The sequence below is a fragment of the Tupaia chinensis genome, unplaced genomic scaffold (genome assembly GCF_000334495.1).
Source record: "Tupaia chinensis unplaced genomic scaffold, TupChi_1.0 Scaffold000037_21, whole genome shotgun sequence".
In the NCBI taxonomy this organism is placed as follows: Eukaryota; Metazoa; Chordata; class Mammalia; order Scandentia; family Tupaiidae; genus Tupaia; species Tupaia belangeri.
The window spans coordinates 273,703-291,589 of NW_006159480.1; the positions used below are offsets into that span (position 1 = coordinate 273,703).

Consider the following 17,887-nt stretch of genomic DNA (forward strand, 5'->3'; position numbering starts at 1 on the left):
AAGAGGAGCGACGTGGGCTTCTAGGCAGGGAGACCAAAGACAAGGGCACTGACATGCACTTCACCAATCAGGACTCACTCCCAGAACTTGTCATAGTAATAGAACATAATCTGCCTCATTTCATGTCCTCTCCTTCCCCTTATAAAGAATATTCCGGGGCCAGCAGATGGCATAATGGTTACATCACTGGACTCCCAGTCACACTTGGTTCGAGTCCTGAACCTGGTGCCTTAAAAATCAGGCTAGGCACACATGCATGCATGACAAAAATCCTTAAAGGAGATAGAGGAGAAGGGATTGTGGCGTGGCCATCCCCCTTGAGGGGTGATTTCTTGCTTTCTGTTTCTGTCTCTCAGGCAAATGCATGCTCCCTATAGCAAAAATCTGTCTCAAAAATAAATAAATAAATACAAAAATATTTTTTTTAAAAAGAATATTCCATTGGCAAACTAACAACACTCCGCTTTTACTATCCAACCATGAGAAGACATAGAGTGTGAGCCAACTCAGATTCAAACTCATCTCGACCAGAGGGCAGAGGGCAGGAGTACACCAGAAAGGGAGAATACAAGGAATTGGGTCTGAAGGCCTGAGCACCACAAAAGGTAGAAAAACTGAAAGCACACCAGGGAAGGTCCAGCTCTCATCTCTCTAAGCTGACCCACCTCCCCTGGCCCTGATAAATAAGAGAAAAAGTGCTCCCTAAACTCAAAGAGAATGTACCTCTGGAACTGGAAAGAGCCTTAAGTTTCTGTGCAGAAGCAGTTATGGTACCCCCCAGCCTAATTTTCAGGAGGATATTTCTCTACAACAGATAACCCTACCAAACAGTTTTCTGGCTAGGGCTGTCTCCCACCCTCACCTTGCCCTACCCACTTAAATCCCTTCCCCTAGGCTCACTTTCCCTCATAATATCAAGAGCAGCCCCAGCTCAATTCTCTCAGGGAACAATCCTAGAGCAAACTCCAGTTGCCTAAAGACGACACGGTTCTTCTCTTTGAACCCTCTCTGTGCCACCCATACGACATACGTCTCTGCACCACACCTTCTTACACACACACAGAATCAAGTTGCTAACTGCCACCCATTTTCTATTCTCAGCGTATTCCTTTACGGTGCCTCGATCTGCCTCCAAGGAGGCTCTCTTCCTTCTCCATCCTCTAGTTTTAAAACTACAGTCTCTCTCCAACCTTCCCAAGTGCGATGCCTTTGGTGGGGACGAGTGTCTCAGATCCCTTTACAGTCAGCTCAAAGAGTCTGTCCCAAGTGAAGTACCAAAGCTGATTCCTCAAGGATATAAACAGGTGGCAGGGGACCCTTCCCGCCACCTACACACTTACCTCCATCTGAAGCCATTCTCTCAGGGTTGGGCACTAACAGTGGCTGTCTGGAAGCCTCCAGAAGGGACAGTGAGATCTGGGACCCACAGAGGAACCTGGCTCCAGTAGAGACACAGGGATCTAATGAAGGGAGAGTAAAGATTAGATCAAAACAGAACTAGAACCTAGGACTCAGACATTCTGCCACGGGGGAGGGGAGAAGGAGTGTGGGATGGGGGTGGGGAGGAATTCTAGGAAGGGTTCTAGTAAGTAGGCAATAACCAGGAACTCCCTCCAAACCAGACTTTGGCAGCATAACTGATGTGTACCTCTTAAGGACAATAAGTACATTTTTTCTCAGATGCCCAGTTTTACCTTTGGGTTCCCTGTACTAAGTTCTTCACCAACATATTTAGTTTTGCACCCTTTGATCCCATCCAATCTGATTCCACTTATTATTAGCAGGTTGATGGTAAACAAGCCTTAACTTAATTACAAGATGGCTGTATTTCCTGAGCCATTCAGAGCACAAAGCCTGTTTTCTTAGAGATCAAGGAGGGCCAGCAGGTGGCATGGTGGTTAAGGTGCTGGATTCCCATATGGCCGACCACAGTTGGGAGTCCCTGACTGTGGCTTGAAAACACATCAGGTGCATACGTGCCCAAAATTCCATAAAAAGAATGGAGGAAAAGGGAGTAAATTGTGGCCATCTCTCCAGGGGGTGCACCCTACAGCAAAAACCTTTAAAAAATAAATAAAAAAGATCAAGGGAACCAGTGTTTGAAATTAAAATGGTCTCATACAACCTAGGGTGTACAACTGTTGTTTATCACTTCCTTGGAAAGTTATCCAGCAGTTTCCAAACATCCAGTCCTATAAACTCTGCAGTCTATAGAAGTCACAGCCTTATCCTTTGGAGAAAAACTGCACTAAGTCAAAAACTTCTATGCACCTTAAAATTTCAGGATCAAAAGGTTTTTCTTTTTGTTGCCCTTTCTTGTTTGTTTGCTGACTTTTTTTTTTTTTTTTTTTTTGAGACAGATTTTTGCTACAGGGCATGTGCAATCGCCAGATAGACAAAAAGTGAGAAATCACCCTCAGGGGGTGATTTCACCACAGTCCTTTCTCTTCTATTCTCCTCTGGGGATTGTGTGAGCTCATGCATAAGCGCACCCATAAATTTTAAGTCGCCAGGACTTGAACCGCGGTTAACTACGTGGGAGTCCAACTACATAACCATTACGCCATCTGCTGGCCCCTCTTTTTATTTTTTAAAAATATAATACTTTAGCATGGTTCCAAAGTCAAACTGCAAAACAGAGTATACAGAAACAAATCTTCCTCCCACCCTCTTCTCTGTAACCAAGTTCTGTATCTTAGGGAAGACCAATGTCATCTATTTTTTGTCAGTTCTTGCAGAAATAATTTATACAACAATAAACAAATACAAACTATTTTTAAAAAAAGGAATCAGATTTTTCTGGTTACAAAATTAATATATGTTCCAACGTTCCTGGCATTATAAAGACTGCTGTAATGATCATCTTTGTAATGTTATCTTGGCTCTAATTTTCCTTTCTTTAAAGTAGAGTCTTAAAAGGAGACATTCTAAGTTCTTTAAAAAATTCGAAATACTTCCAGAAGATGCACCGTATTATGCTATTTTAACTACTCACCACTATAAGAAAGAACGATGAATTTACTGTAGAGACCTGAGTTTGAATCTCGGTCCGACCACTAAAACATACTTCATCAGTTTCATAGAATAACTTTACGCTCTCCTCGCTTTACAGAATATCGAATACCCATCATGCACTCTTTACCGCCTATACTTTGAAACAGGGCGGGAGAACCGGATGTAAAAGAGGGGAGGAAAGAAATTATTCTTTTTTCGCCCCTACGGTTCAGGGGCTCTAAATCCTTGAGCCTTCGTTTCTCCAGGCACTAGATATCCATTGCCTCCGAAAGTAGGTGTGCAACTCGAGAGAAAGACAAAATTGTAAACATAAGTGTTTAGTCCACATCCATGCCTACCCCCCTCTAACGCCTCTAACTCCGGGCACACTGTGGGCACACTCCGCGTGTCTCAGAATGCCTGCAGGGTTACAACTGGAAGCCCTAGGCCAAGTCCTGCACTAGCGCGCCCCCTTCTGGCACCCCAGATGAAGATGAGGCAAAAATGGACTACATTTCCCGGCATGCCTTGAGACAGGCTTCCGGCTATACAGGAAGGAACTGACAAACACGTGAAGAGATCAGATAGACTGATCCGCGGAAGGCGCTGGAACCTTTGGGCGTTGTGTGGTCGTCATGTTTCTCCAGTATTACCTCAACGAGCACGGAGATCGCGTCTATACGTTGAAGGTGAGGAGAGGAAACAAGTTGTAGGTGGGCCTGGTGGGAAATGTAGGTGGCAGGAGCCGTTGAGACCGTCCACCGAGCTGCCTAGATGGATGGGTGCGGGGAACCCGAAAGTCCAGGCACGGCTCGTTGATCTGACCGTTGCGTCTCCGGTTTCATGTTTGCGCTTTTTCTCGTGGCCCTCTCCGCGTCCCCCCACTCCTGTACTGAGATCATGTTCTCTTCCTTGAGCAGAAATTTGACCCAATGGGACAGCAGACTTGCTCAGCTCATCCTGCCCGGTTCTCCCCAGACGACAAGTATTCACGACACAGAATCACCATCAAGAAACGCTTCAAGGTGCTCATGACCCAGCAACCACGGCCTGTGCTCTGAGGGTCTCCCTGATGTTCCATGTCTCTTCTGCCGCCTGCTACCCTCGGAGACTCCCTAGCCAAGTTCCTCGATCTCTGAGCCGGGAAGCCTTACCACTTGGGCTCTTTGAAACCCAGTCTCTACCTCCTTTGATCATGTTTGTGTGAGACAATCGTGGGACATCCCCCATAAGGGAACAAGCTTAATTCTTTTTTTTTTTTTTCATTTTGAATTACTGTCAGTTTATTAAAGATACAGTTATTTGAAATAGCTCTGATTTCGTGTGTTGGTAATTAAAAAAAAATAAAAGCCGGCAAATCGAGGGCAGGGTAGTAGGGAGATTGTGTCCCAGGGAGTTGCAGCAAGACCACTGGAAGGAAAACTTCAGTCACTGCTGTAGTGGAGTAGTGATGTGCTGTTTGTGATACGGTTTTGGGGCAGGAGGGTGAGAAAGGTTGAGAAAGACTGTTCCACAACTGTCAACATTTACTGAAAAATAACCCTGTGGTCACATAAGTAATTTCTAGCCGCTTGAAATGAACATTTTGACTGAAAGTGGAAGAATTGCTCTAAGAAGTAATAACCGTGTTTTGGAGTGAAGGCAGTAAATTGGAAATCAGGAAACCAGTATTGTCCCCTCTGTATAACTGATAAAGTTACTTTTTCTCCTAATTTTGAAATCCTTTTCCAATTCTAAAATTGATAGGAATTAGTAGTGGGTCGTAATCTATCATGTTTGTCTAACTTGTAAATAGGATTGCCTTTATGCTTATTTACCGACTCTCTGGATATGTCTCCAGACTTAGTAGTTCTCTCATTTGTGGAATTGTCTTACACCTAACTTTATATTCTCTTTGATAGCTAGTGTGTGGAACTCTAAGATCTGAATTTAGATGATTAGGTATGAGAGATTCAAGCAGGAATTTTTGTTGTTTTTCAGACTATTGTAAGGACTTAAAAAAGCAAAAAGTGGGGCGGCAGCAGGTGGCATGGTGGTTAAGGTACTGGACTCCCACACACTGACTGCAGTTCAAATCTTAGACCTGGTGGCTTGCTTTCTCGCCTTCTGTTTCTCTCTGGTGAGTGCATGTGTCCTATAGCAAAATTTTTTAAAATTAATAAAAATAATTAATTTTTTTTAAAAAGCCAAAAAAAACCCCAAAAAACTGGGAGTGGGCCAGCTGGTGGTGTGGTGACTGGAACAGCTTGATTCCACATGACTAGTCCTTGACCCTGTGGCTTGAAAAACAGGCTGGGTATGTGTGCATGTATGCCAAAAATCCTGAGGAGAATGGAGAAGAGATTGTGGTATGGCGGTATGGGCCCCCCTCTGGTGTGGGCTTTCTCACCTCCCCCAACCTCCAACTCCAGAGAGCACATGCACCCTGTAGCAAACCAAAAAAAAAAAAAAGAGAGAGAGAGAGAAAAGCTGGGAGAAGTTTCTTAGGATTTGATCTTTTTTTTTTTTCTTAAGAGAGATTTTTGTTATAGATACATGCACTCACCAGAGAGAAAGAAACAGAAAATGAGAAATAATCCCCCAGGGGGATGGCCACACTGTAATCCTTTCTCCTCTAATTCCTGTCCTGGGATTTTAGGTGTGGTGAGTTTATTTTTTTTAAATAATTACTTACTTAATTTTAACATTCATTCATTTATTTTAATTTGACCAGACACACACCACACACACACACACACACACACACACACACAGGGAAAGTGAGAAAGCAAGCCATCAGGTCTGGGACTTGAACTGTAGTTGGCCATGTGGGACTATGTAACCGCCACACCACCTGCTGGTCCCCACCGCCATGAGTTTTTAAACTGTTGGGTTTGGATCCCAAACCGTGGTTAACTATGTGGGAGTCCAGCAAAGTAACCATTACACCATCTGCTGGTCCCAGGACTTAATCTTTCATGGGGCTAGCCATAAATGATTTCTAATCCAATTACTTCATCTTAGAAGGGTAGTGAGATAAAATAAGTATAAATATTCAAGAAAATCTAGCTTGCTGCTGCTGCTGCTTGGAAAGCCAATCCATTGTTTTCCAATCATCTGATTCATGACTTTTGACATTGGATTTGGATATATTTGCTTAGTTTCACTGATTTTACTATTGGTTTGTGGTGACTATTGTTATTCTGCCATCTTTTTTTTTTCTATTACATTAACAGTCTAGGCTCCAGGCTCAGAATTAAATCAGTACAAATGTGATTTATAAATACCGACCTTGGAAAGGGGTATATATGTTTCTCTGGGACCCTGCTATCTCACTATCCCAGATAAATAGTTCAGGATAGTTATTGACTACTAAGGAAAAATAAAACTGTCTGGACCCAGTGATAGTTAACAGAAAACATGATTTTCAAATAGACAAATTAATGGGAATGGAGAAATGAGATACTTCTCTCTTGCAAAACAGTTTTATATTTTATCCTATTTACAGGATCCTTAGATTTGAGGGATTTTATTTTTTAGACTTTTGCTATAGGGCTCCTGTGCTCGCCAGAGAGAGGGAAAGTGAGAAATTATCCCATAGGGGTGTGGCCATGCCAAAAACCCTTATCAATTCTCCTGGGATTTGGGGCATGCACATGCATGCATCTAGTGTGATTTTCTTTCTTTTTTTGGGGGGGAGAGGTTTTCGCTATAGGGCGCGTGCGCTCGCCAGACAAAGAGACAGAGAGACAGAAAGCAAGAAATCACCCCCCAGGGGGGATGGCCACACCACAATCCCTTCTCTATTCTCCTCTCGAGATCTTGGGATCACACACACATGCGCCCAGTGTGAGTTTTTTAAGCCACTGGGTCTGGGACGCGAACCGTGGTCGACTATGTGGGAGTCCAGCGACATAGCCATTACGCTAACTTCTGGTTCCCTCTAGTGTGATTTTCAAACCACTAGTTTTAGGACTAAAGAGAATCCAGTGCCTTAACCTCCGTGCCCACCTGCTGGCTCCAGGATCTGGGGGATTTCTTTTTCTTTTTTTCTTTTTTTTGCTACAGGGTCTATGCACTCACCAAAGAGACAGACAGCAAGAAATCACCTCCCGGGGGGATGGACACACTGTAATCCCTTCTCTGTTCCCTTTTTGGGATTTTGGGGACACACACACATATGCGCGCGTGCCTGATGAGGTTAAGCTGCCCAGTCTAGGACTTGAACCTCAGTTGCCTGCGCTGGAGTCCACTCGAACTGCAGTTGACAGAGTGGGAGTCCAGTGACGTAATAACCATTATGGCATCTGGTGATCCCAGGGATTGTGAAGAATTCTTTTATCCTATTAAAGGGATAATGAGGGAAGAAATGTTAAAAATTCTGCAAATGACTAGAAGAATTTTCTGTTGATGTTTCTTAAGCACCAGCGTGAGTAAATGAATTCTGCCAGTTTCTTTTTTCCATATTGACTGCAATTCTGTCTGTATCTTTCGAAAAGAAAAGGAAAAAAAAAACTTTGCTGTGTTTCAGTCCTCTCAGGACTGAAATGAAAAGATGTTAACCTGGAAGTATTACTAATCAACCAAGAGCAGAAATGACAAAATGGCACAAATACACTTGCAAGGACTTTTTCCTTAAGAGATCCCGGAGTTGTTTTTCAAAAGATTTTTTTTGCCATAGGGTTCATGCACTCACCAGAGAGAGTGAGAGACAGGGAGAGGAAGTGAGAAACCTCCCAGGGAGGATGGCCATGCCACAGTTCCTTCACCTCCATTCTCTTGGGATTTGGGGGCACACACACACACACACACACACACACATCGTAGGAGTTTTTTTAAAAGCCATAGTTGGCCATGTGGGCCAAGTCCAGTCCCTTAACCACCATGCCACCTGCTGGTCCCAAGATCTCTGAGTATTAATATCTGAGAATGCATTTATAGAGCTTGATTAATGCTTTGAGAAAGGATAGTCTTGAGTACAGTTTACTGGAGTTAGGTAGTATATATAAGTAAATGCAAAATCACTGTGGTAAGAAAAAAAAGTTGGGTTTTGTAAAAATCCAGCCTTTGTTTATGAAGGGAAGTCAGTGAAGTTTGAATGAATGGCCTGCCTGAAGAAAAAACTGAGCCCTCAGAGAGATGAATTTCTTGTTTCTTCAAGGAAGAAAGCTGTGAGCCTGACTGAATTACAGGCTTTTTGTATATATAAGTAAATGCAAAATCACTGTGGTAAGAAAAAAAAGTTGGGTTTTGTAAAAATCCAGCCTTTGTTTATGAAGGGAAGTCAGTGAAGTTTGAATGAATGGCCTGCCTGAAGAAAAAACTGAGCCCTCAGAGAGATGAATTTCTTGTTTCTTCAAGGAAGAAAGCTGTGAGCCTGACTGAATTACAGGCTTTTTAAGGTTTGTCAATAATAAGCACTTTTCAGAGACAGAGAGAAAAAGTACACTTCTTCCCAGTAGAGGCATGGTCATGCCACAGTTCTCCATTTTTCCATCCTGTTGAGATTATTATTTTTTTAAGAATAAATTTCATTGGAGCCAGCAGGTGGTGTCGTGGTTAAGGATGCTGGACTCCCACATAGCCAACTATGATTTGAGTCTTGGACCTGGCGGCTTGCTTGCTCACTTTCTCCCTCTCTCTCTTTCTCTCTCTGTGTGTGTCTCTGTCCCTGTCTGACCAAACTAAAAATAAGTAAAGTTAGGAACCAGCAGTTGGTGTAATGGCTATATCACTGGATTCTCATGTAGTTGACCACAGTTCGAGTCCCGGACCCTGTGGCTTAAACTCACACCAGGCGCGTGTCCTTTAACCACCACACCACCTGCGTGCCTCCCAGTCAGTGTTTCCGATGCTTACCAAACGTGGAAATGACAGGAGTAAACACAGAATGGTACTACTCTTGAACAATTTAGGGATGAAAACTGGTGAGTAAATTCTTCCTGATTCTGTTTCTAGTAGATAACACACCTGGTTAATTTTATTATTACTATTTTAGAGGGCTTTTTTTTTTTTTTTTTTTTGCTATAGAGGACGTGCTTGCCAGAGAGACAGACAGAAAGCAAGAAATCACATATACCCCCAGGGTGATGGCCATATTACAATCCCTTCTCCAATCTCTTCTCAGGGATTTTGGGCACACAAACACACATGCCCAGCATGAGTTTCAAGTCACCAGGTTTGGGATTTGAACTGCTGTCGGCCATGTGGGATGTAGCCACCTAACTAACCACTATGTCACCAGCTGACCCTATTTTTAATTGAATTTTTAAAAATGTATTATTATTCCTTTTTAATATGTGCTCACCAGAGAGAGAGAAAGTGAGAAAGCAAACCTCCAGGTCTGGGACTCAAACCACAAATGACCATGTAAGAGTCCAGCACCTCAAGCACCACACCACCTGCTGGCTCCAAAATTAATTTCTTATTTTACCAGAGGGCATGTATGCTTGCCAGTGAGAGACGGATAGGGAGAAAGTACCGCCAAATAAGGTGTGGTCTACTGCAGGTCCTTCTCCTTTGTCTCCCCATCCTCTCAGGATTTGGGTATGCACACACACCCAATGTGGTTTTCAAGCTGCTAGGGCCAGGATTAGAAGAGTAGTTGGCCATTTGGGATCTGGATCCCCACATGCTGCTTTACCACAGTGCTATTGACCCAAGAAGGTTTACATTTTAAATAGGAATTTTTCTGTTTTGTTATCAGAATCTTTATAACAGAACTTTGGACTTTGTCATTTGATCAGACAGAATTTTCTGGCTGAGGTCTCAAGCACAGTTCTGATCTGTAGATAGGATGATGCTTAAACATTTCCTTCTGGAAGAGCAAGGACCCAGGCAAAGCTAAAGGCTAGTTTCTGCATCCAGATCGTTAAATTTAGATGTCTTGACCCAAGCTATTAGAAATAGCTTTTCAAATAAAACATTGAAGAGCCAAAATGTACAGAATACTTCTGTTTATGCATTAAATAAACAAAAATAGTCAGGTGACAGAAAATGTTGGGAAACCAGAATAGGATCAAGAGAAAACCTCGGCGTCTTCTCTAGATCTAAATTAAAGATATTTTCCTTAGTGTAACTACTGGTCTGACAACAAAGTGGGCATAGCATTTTTTTTAAGGGACAGGAACAAGACAAAAGATGTAGCAAAAGTGTATTCGTTTGAGGACACAACGCTTTGGAATAGCTCTCTACATAATTAGAACGAGGGTCATATTTAGAGTATTGGGAGGCTCGTGATTTTTAACGAAATAATGAATGATGCTTTCAGAGACGCTCTTATCAGAGATGGCTCTTGAGGTCCTGAAAGTATTGGGCGCCGCTGCTCGGCAAGATGCGCCCAGAGCGAGTTTGTGTAGCACAGTCCCACGGACAGGAGCGCTTTCCTCGGCGGCGTGGCGCTCAGGCCCTGCACTGGACTACAATTCCCATGGCGCCCCTCGTCGCCGGGCCCAGCGAGCGCAGGCGCACAGCACTCGGTCGCCGCGGGCTGCAGAGGCTGGGCGGGGCTAGGGGGTGCCCGCGGGACGGTGCCGCCCTCTAACTGCTCCTCTTCGGACGGTTGAACCTCGAATGAGGAACGAGCCGGGAGGGCAGAAAGGGGCTGCGGCGGCGCGGGTGCTGCCCGTCGGGCCCCGGGGGGCGGGGGCCAGCGAGGTCACGTAACCGCTGCTCATTCGTCCGGCCGGGGAGGGGGCGCCCTCCCTGGCAGCCCGAGCCCTCCTCCACCGGCCGCGGCTCCGAAACAGTTACCGGCTAGGAAACAACAGCTGCGCGCGCAACCCGATCAGACGGCGGCGCGCATCCGCATCAGCTGGCGCCGGGATCCCGCACCTGCGACCTCCTCCGCCCCTCGTCCCCGCAGCCCGGTCTTGCCCAGTCAGGGCCAGCCTGCGTGGCGGTTTCCTCTTCTGCTGGACCCGAAGGAAGAACAGCGAGGGGCTGACCTGCGCCAGGGCCTGGGCCGACTGAGAGCATCTCCCGCAAAGGGGTGGCCTGTCCTGTCACGCGCAGGAGAAACCCAGCAAGCGGTGGGCTCAATGGACTAGCAACGAGCTGCCACGACCCTGAGCTACGTTCCGAGGTGTTCTGATCCGCTAGCCACCTCTTCCCAGATCCCAGGGACTTTTCTGCTGGGAGAAGAGAAGGCGCGCCACCCCCGCAGACCTCTCTGAGGCAGGAATTCGCTGTGCCCTGCGTCCTCTGCTCACCCTTCCCATTCTCCTCCATCCAGTAGTGTGGGTTATTTTTCCCGTTATGCATGCGCACCTCTCCCACCAGACCCAAGTGGATTGTCGACCTCCGAAACATCGGGTGGCTCTTCACACACCTCCTCCCAGCCAGACCTGCGGGGTATTCACCTGATACACAACAGGTGGCCGGGTGTACACCTTTTTGCAATCTGATCCACGCTGTATTTGCCTGATAAGAGTGGGCCTGCACGTACTTTACTCAACTAGAACCGTGGGGTGCTCACCAGGGAAAAAAAAGACTGCCTCCTCCACAGGAACCTGGGGGTGGAGGGGAGCCAGACTTCACTTGCTGCTCTGAGACATGGCACTGAGTCCTCAGTGCTGGACCAGGGGAGAGACCTAGGTAGTTTTCAGTCGGGGAGAACCAAGTTACACAAGATTGGCATCGTTTTGTCTTTTAAAATATTTTCTTAGGAAATATTTTTCAGCAATTGGTAGTGCACCTTCTAAGGACAGTCGGCCTCAATTGTGAGTAGAAGGATTCTTATTTGGGGCCTTTTGTGTGATGTGAATCAAGTTATTTGAAGGGTTTTTTTTGTTTGTTTATTTTAAGTTTCTATTTTTTCAGTCAAAAGTAGTTGGCATAAGAGGAAGGTTTTCCCGTTTTCTTTGTCCTGAAAAAGGAAAAGCAAAATGCATCCTCCAGAAACCACCACCAAGATGGCTTCAGTTCGGTTCATGGTGACACCAACAAAGATCGATGACATTCCAGGTTTGTCGGACACCAGCCCGGACCTCAGCTCTCGATCTAGTTCCCGAGTAAGATTTAGTTCCCGGGAAAGTGTGCCTGAAACGAGCCGTAGTGAGCCCATGAGTGAAATGTCTGGGGCCACCACCTCACTGGCAACAGTGGCTCTGGATCCAGCCAGTGACCGGACTTCTAACCCCCCGGATGTTACCGAGGGTAAGTAGAAACACAGACGACTGCATACTTGCATTATTGGCTTATTTACCACGATGATCTACTGGGAGATCATCTCCCATAATCATCAGAAACCCAGGCACCTCTTTGTAAGATACTTAGGAACTCTGTGGAGTAATGGTTAGCATAATGGGTCTCCGCAGTAGTAATTTGGTTTGTGGGAAGGTATATGGCAAGAAGGAACTGTATATTTTGACTTCCTTATTTATATCTCTGTATGGCCAAAATAAGTAAATATTTTGGTTAAGGGTGACTATCAAAGACTGTAGTCGTTCTTCAGCACAGAGAATCCTGATTTGTAGAATTTAGTGGTTGGATAGATGTTCTTTAGCCGGCTTCAGTGTTTTAATGATTACAATCTGCTTTTAAAGCTAGTGATTGATCATAGCTTAGTAGCTTTTCTCCAAAGGTTTTTGGCTATCATAAAATTCTTGTTTGAAATATATATTTTTACAGACAGTAGTTCAAGTAGCTGAGCTCACTGTGGGTGATGGTGGATAGATCTCATGTTACTCTGTTGGATGGAAGAGTTCTGAAGAAGCTTTTAGGGCCTGACTCTCAAATTTCTTCCCTTTGAGGTTTAGATGGAATGTCTTGAGTATTGAGTCTTTGTATACTGACCACTACAGACCTTAGCTTCCTAAACCAGTCCATCAGCTTGCTTGGAAGATTTTTTGTTTTTATTTTATTTTTTTGTTTATGGGAAGAGGAGATGAAAGAGAGAGCAGAGATAAAATGGGGAGGGTATGACACTTTGCAGACTGAAGTAAAAATGTTTGAGAACAGCTATTCTGCTTTATACATGTATTTGTATGCTATATTCTAAAGTAATGTGATATTTCTATTGATAGTGATACTTTTCCTTAAGAATAAGACTGATAAAAATAAAATTTTACCCAAGTTCAAAAAACATTGATTCTGTTACTGACTTGTGAAAGTGAAGCTGACTTATCATTTTCCGGTGTCAGGAAATATTGTTCCTCCTAACCTAAGGGTTCAGGAAACCAGAATGATTTTAGTTCCTTAATTCTGTTTGTTTTTAGTGTCTGGATATAAGGTAGATTTGTAAAGTTCATAGTCTTTGAATGCACTCATCCTTGACTAATCAATTCTTCTTTTGCAGAGATATGACAGGTTGATTCCTAGACTTAACTGTTTTGAACTTCAAAAAATTTACACTATGTTATGTACACTGTATTAAAATTACAATGGAATCAAACATACTTTCTCATTTCAACTTCCTTTAAATTAATTCTAAGTTATAGTTTTAGCTTATAGCCATCATACTATGTTTAGCCTGTAAAAATACTAGGTTAAAAAACAAAAACAAAAACAGGTAAAGACCATACCAGTGTTGATTTTTTTCTTTCTTTTTTTTTTTTTTTAGTGTTGTAATTGTCACTAGTTACCTCATAGTCGGGTTTTGTTAGACTTATGCCTTATGTGTTATGGAATTGTATTTTGACTCTCCTTAAAAGTGGATTTATTTGAATAATGCATTAGACTTGCAGAACAGGATCCCTGTCCAGGTTGCTGTTATCTCACCTGAAAGCATTTATCGTCTAGAGTGGTATAGTTTTACACTACAGTGGTAAAACCAGGAACATGACTAGGGGACTCTATGTTGTTTCTGTGGGTACAGAAGTTAAAGCTTGGCTCTCTAACAAGTTCTGTACTGTTTAAATACTCTCAGGTACCCAGTGAAAGGGAAATGAACAATCTAGCCATTAAGAGAGCACTTGCCCTTTTCTCAGAGGACTAGCTTCCTACTTACCTTCCCGTGACCTACATTCTTCCTGTCTTTTCATTTTTTTGTTTTCCTTTTTTCTCTTTTTAAAAATTCTTATAATGACTGTCATCCTGTGGTATATTTCCCTTACCATCAGAAGGAACTAGTTAAAACTATAATTATTTCATCTTTTGCTTCATAATATGTGGTCACCCTTATTAAATTTAGATATAGATCTTCAGAGGATGCTGTTGTCAAGAAAATCAAGAACCTGATGTTAATCAACATTTATATCTGGTCTGGATTTAGTATGGGAAAATAACTACTTTTTCTATTGACTGTATTCTTAAATTCATCGTGTATTTCAAAAGCACCAATTTAATATTTTAAATTCTGTGAAATTTTTTATACTTTCTACATTCTTTTATGGTTGTCATATTGGTGAATTCTCCTTTCACCACAATTCCTGTGCCTCCCACATTTCTTCTTATAAAGAGATTTCCCACCTAGAGTTTCTTTTCTTATCATCTGCCATTTAATCACATTGTATTACACAGATAAGTGACACATGAAGTTTTCCTTTATAAAGTCTGTCCTTGGGAACCAGCAGTTAGCGTAATGGCTGTGTCGCTGGACTCCCACGTAGTCGACTGCGGTTCATGTCCCGGATCCGGTGGCTTAGAACTCATGCCGGGCGTGTGTGCGTGTGTGCCCAAGATCCCGAGAGGAGAATGGAGGAGAAGAGATTGCGGCGTGGCCATCCTCCCTGGGGGATGATTTCTCGCTTTCTGTCTCTATGTCTCTCTCTGTCTGGCGAACGCACGCGCCCTATAGCGAAAACCTTTAAAAAAAAAAAGGTCTGTCCTTGAATACTCTAGATATTTGATTAAATATTAGCAATTGCTACAGTGATCACCTCAATTGCTTGTCTTTTATCTCTGGTAGTCTCTTCTATGTCCTCACTAAATCTTCCATCGAGAGCCCACATTCTTTTCCTCTCATTGGCATTTGTCTTGATTCCAGATTCTCGTCTGGAATTTTTATATCACCTACCCTGGAATGGAAGGAAACAAAACACAGAAGACAATCATAGAGACCTGGGAACCTTATAAAAGTCATGCTTTCTCACTTTGAAGCTGTTAGAATAAGGAAAAATTTTGTTTGTTTAGATTTTTGCCATAGAGCAGGTGTACTTGCCAGAGAGAGACAAATAGTGAGAGGAAGAGTGAGAATCATCTCCCAGCAGGTTTGGCTACACTGCAGTCCCTTCCCCTCTAGTCTCTTCTCAGGATTTGGGGCATGCACACACATGCCCAGTGTATTTTTCAAGCTGCCAAGTCTGGCACTTAAAGTGGGAAGTCAGCATGTGGGACCCAGAACCTTACCCACCACACCACCTGCTGGCCCAAGGAGAATGCTTTTAATGCTGATATTTAAGGCAACTTGCAATAACTCGTGAGGACATTAATATGCTATAAGCTTTTGGATCATGGCTGCTGCTACTTTTGATTCTTGTGCCTAATAAATGCTCTGAACTACCAAGAACTTCATGCAAATTCTGAAAAGGTACCACTTTGATGATAATGTGTATGCTAATATCTTTGGACTGATATACAGTGTATTCATGCTGGGAAAATTAATGTTGTATGTCCTAAAGATACACAGTGGTTGAATGTAAAATAACAACAATAAAAGATATCTTATTAAAAAAATACCTCTTGGGAACCAGCAGTTAGCGTAATGGCTATGTCGCTGGACTCCCACGTAGTCGACCGTGGTTCGCGTCCCGGACCCGGTGGCTTAAAACTCACGCCAGGCGCGTGTGCGTGCATGCCCAAGATCCCAAGAGGAGAATGGAGGAGAAGGGATTGCGGCGTGACCATCCCCCCTGGGGGGTGATTTCTCGCTTTCTGTCTCTAATGTCTCTCTCTGTCTGTCTGGCGAGCACACGCGCCCTATAGTGAAAATCTCTCAAAAAAAAAAAAAAATACCTCTTATGGCCTGAACCATCATGGTTCTAAGTTCTCATGTCTTTGCTTGAGAAAGGCAAGCTAGATTTCAGCACACCTTGCAACCCTTCCCTTGCCTTCTTGGTCTGATAGGCTTGTGCACAGTCTGCACAGGTACACTGGATGGGCTTGTTGACTCAGAATAATATGCATTTGGGGACAGCAGGTAGCATAGCAGTTATGTCTCTGGACTCTCACATGGCTGACCGCTGTTCCAGTCCCAGACTTGGTGGCTTGAAACTCATGCCAGGTACATGTTTGTATATGCCCAAAATCCCAAGAGGAGAATAGAAGAGAAGGGATTGCAGCATGGCCATCTCTCCATTCTTCTTTCTCTGGTGAGTGCACACACCCTATAGCAAAAATCTCTCTCCCAAAAACAAATAAAAGAGAATACATTTAAAGTTTTAGTGATATGTGTTTCCTTGCAATGAGTGTGGAAATTAGATATATTTTAGAAACTAGATATTTTGTAAATGTTAAAACAATGTATGGGGACCAGCGGGTAGCTTGGTGGTTAAGGCGCTGGACACTCCCACATGGCCGATCACAGTTCAAGTCCTGGACCTGGTGGCTTGCTTTCTTTCTCACTTCCCCTCTCTCTTTCTCTGTCTCTCTCTGGTCAAATTAAAATAAATGGATGAATAAATAAAATTAAATAAATAATTATTTTTTTAAAAATGTGTGATTTTAATAAAGTATTGTAAGTTTTACAAATAAATGGAAAAACAAGGAGGTATTCTATATTAAAATCTTGTGGAGAGCAGCAGGTGGTATTGTGATTAAGGCACTGTATTCCCAGATGGCTGAACATGGTTCTAGCCCTAGACTGAGTAGCTTGAAAATCATGAAAAATAAATAAATGTTTAAAAAACAAACAAACAAAACCCCTGTGGTTAGTGTTTTAAGGTAATTTGTAGCCTGTCAGCAATTACATTTGAAAATATAAACACAAAGCTGCAGATCAGAGCCAGCAGGCCGCATGGTCATTAAGGTGCTGGACTGCCGTATGGCTGACCTGTTCAAGTCCCAGGCCTGACAGCTTGCTTGTTCACTTCTCTCTCTCAATCTGGCGAGCATATGTACCCTATAGCAAAAAAAAAAAAAAAAGTAAACTAATAATAATAAAAATTTAAAAACTACAGATCATACAATATGTACACAGGCAAGAATACCTCGCTTTAATTGTAAAAGTTCATTATTCAATTCATAGGAAATATTACTATCTTTGCTCAGTTCCAAGGTATACATTTGTCCTAATTTAACATTTGTGATACTCAGGTGTATTTTACATTTGCAAAATTTTAAGCTATTGTTAAATCGTTGATGAAACTTACAGTTAACAAAATTTCAGAATCAAATCAGTAATGTGAATAAATGAGTCTGAGAGGCTACACAAAATGAAAATTTGAAGTTACATTTGGATGTCTTTAATGAAAAAAATGTAAGGGCTGGAGCTTTTATTTCTTTCTAAAATTGTAGCTTTTGTATTTGAAAAGCTGAGAAATAGAAAAAAGGCTTTATTAAGTTACTTAGGAAGTAACAGGTATGTTTACGTCTTAATTATAACTTTAGCCTTTTTGTTTTTTTAATTTTGCAGTGTGTGTGTACACTCACCAGAGAGACACGAGAGATAGATGGGAAAGTGAGAAAGCACCCTGCAGATGAGGATGACTATACTGCAGTCCCTACTCCTCCGTTCTCCTCTCTGGCTTTTTGGGCATGCACACACGTACTTGGCATTTTTCAAGTTGCCAGGTCAGAGACCCGAACCTACAGTCAGTCTTGTGGAATCCATGCCACTGGCTGGGTCATCTTATTTTGGTTTTTAAAACTTCTGTTAACCTTAGTTCAAAGTTGGATTCCAGGTATGCAGTTATTTTGACTGGCACTGGGGGCATGAGAGTTTCCTCACTATATTACTAGTAGCAATTATTTTGCATTTTTATTACCACGTCATTGAATCTTGTTATATTTCTAATGGGTTTGAGAGATGCAAAAA

The 17,887-nt window shown here is 42.9% G+C and overlaps 3 protein-coding genes across 3 annotated transcripts in view; 2 read left to right on the forward strand and 1 right to left on the reverse strand.

The window, feature by feature from the left end:
* Positions 1–3,121, reverse strand: part of NUTM1 (NUT midline carcinoma family member 1) — a 17,095-nt gene extending 13,974 nt beyond the window's left edge. Inside the window, exons 1-2 of the mRNA XM_006140543.2 lie at positions 2,996–3,121; positions 1,341–1,460 (exon numbers count right to left, since the gene is read on the reverse strand). Of these exons, the coding sequence (XP_006140605.1) occupies positions 1,341–1,356 (16 nt within the window). The 5' untranslated portion in view covers positions 1,357–1,460; positions 2,996–3,121. The remainder of the gene's footprint in view (positions 1–1,340; positions 1,461–2,995) is intronic.
* A 424-nt stretch (positions 3,122–3,545) lies between these two features.
* On the forward strand, positions 3,546–4,298 carry NOP10 (NOP10 ribonucleoprotein). The gene is made up of 2 exons (XM_006140544.2): positions 3,546–3,683; positions 3,915–4,298. The coding sequence occupies exons 1-2, from the start codon at positions 3,630–3,632 to the stop codon at positions 4,053–4,055; spliced, it is 195 nt and encodes a 64-aa protein (XP_006140606.1). The 5' UTR covers positions 3,546–3,629; the 3' UTR covers positions 4,056–4,298.
* A 7,527-nt stretch (positions 4,299–11,825) lies between these two features.
* The window catches only part of SLC12A6 (solute carrier family 12 member 6), a 104,472-nt gene continuing 98,410 nt past the window's right edge, over positions 11,826–17,887 (forward strand). The window contains 1 exon segment of the mRNA XM_006140547.3: positions 11,826–12,129. Within this exon segment, the coding sequence (XP_006140609.1) occupies positions 11,859–12,129 (271 nt within the window). The 5' untranslated portion in view covers positions 11,826–11,858.

Excerpts from the sequence above, each read along its gene's own strand:
- NOP10 (XM_006140544.2), top strand. The coding sequence starts at position 3,630 with ATGTTTCTCCAGTATTACCTCAACGAGCACGGAGATCGCGTCTATACG. Across the intron at positions 3,684-3,914 it reads ATCGCGTCTATACGTTGAAG|AAATTTGACCCAATGGGACA; the intron begins GTGAGGAGAGGA and ends TTCCTTGAGCAG.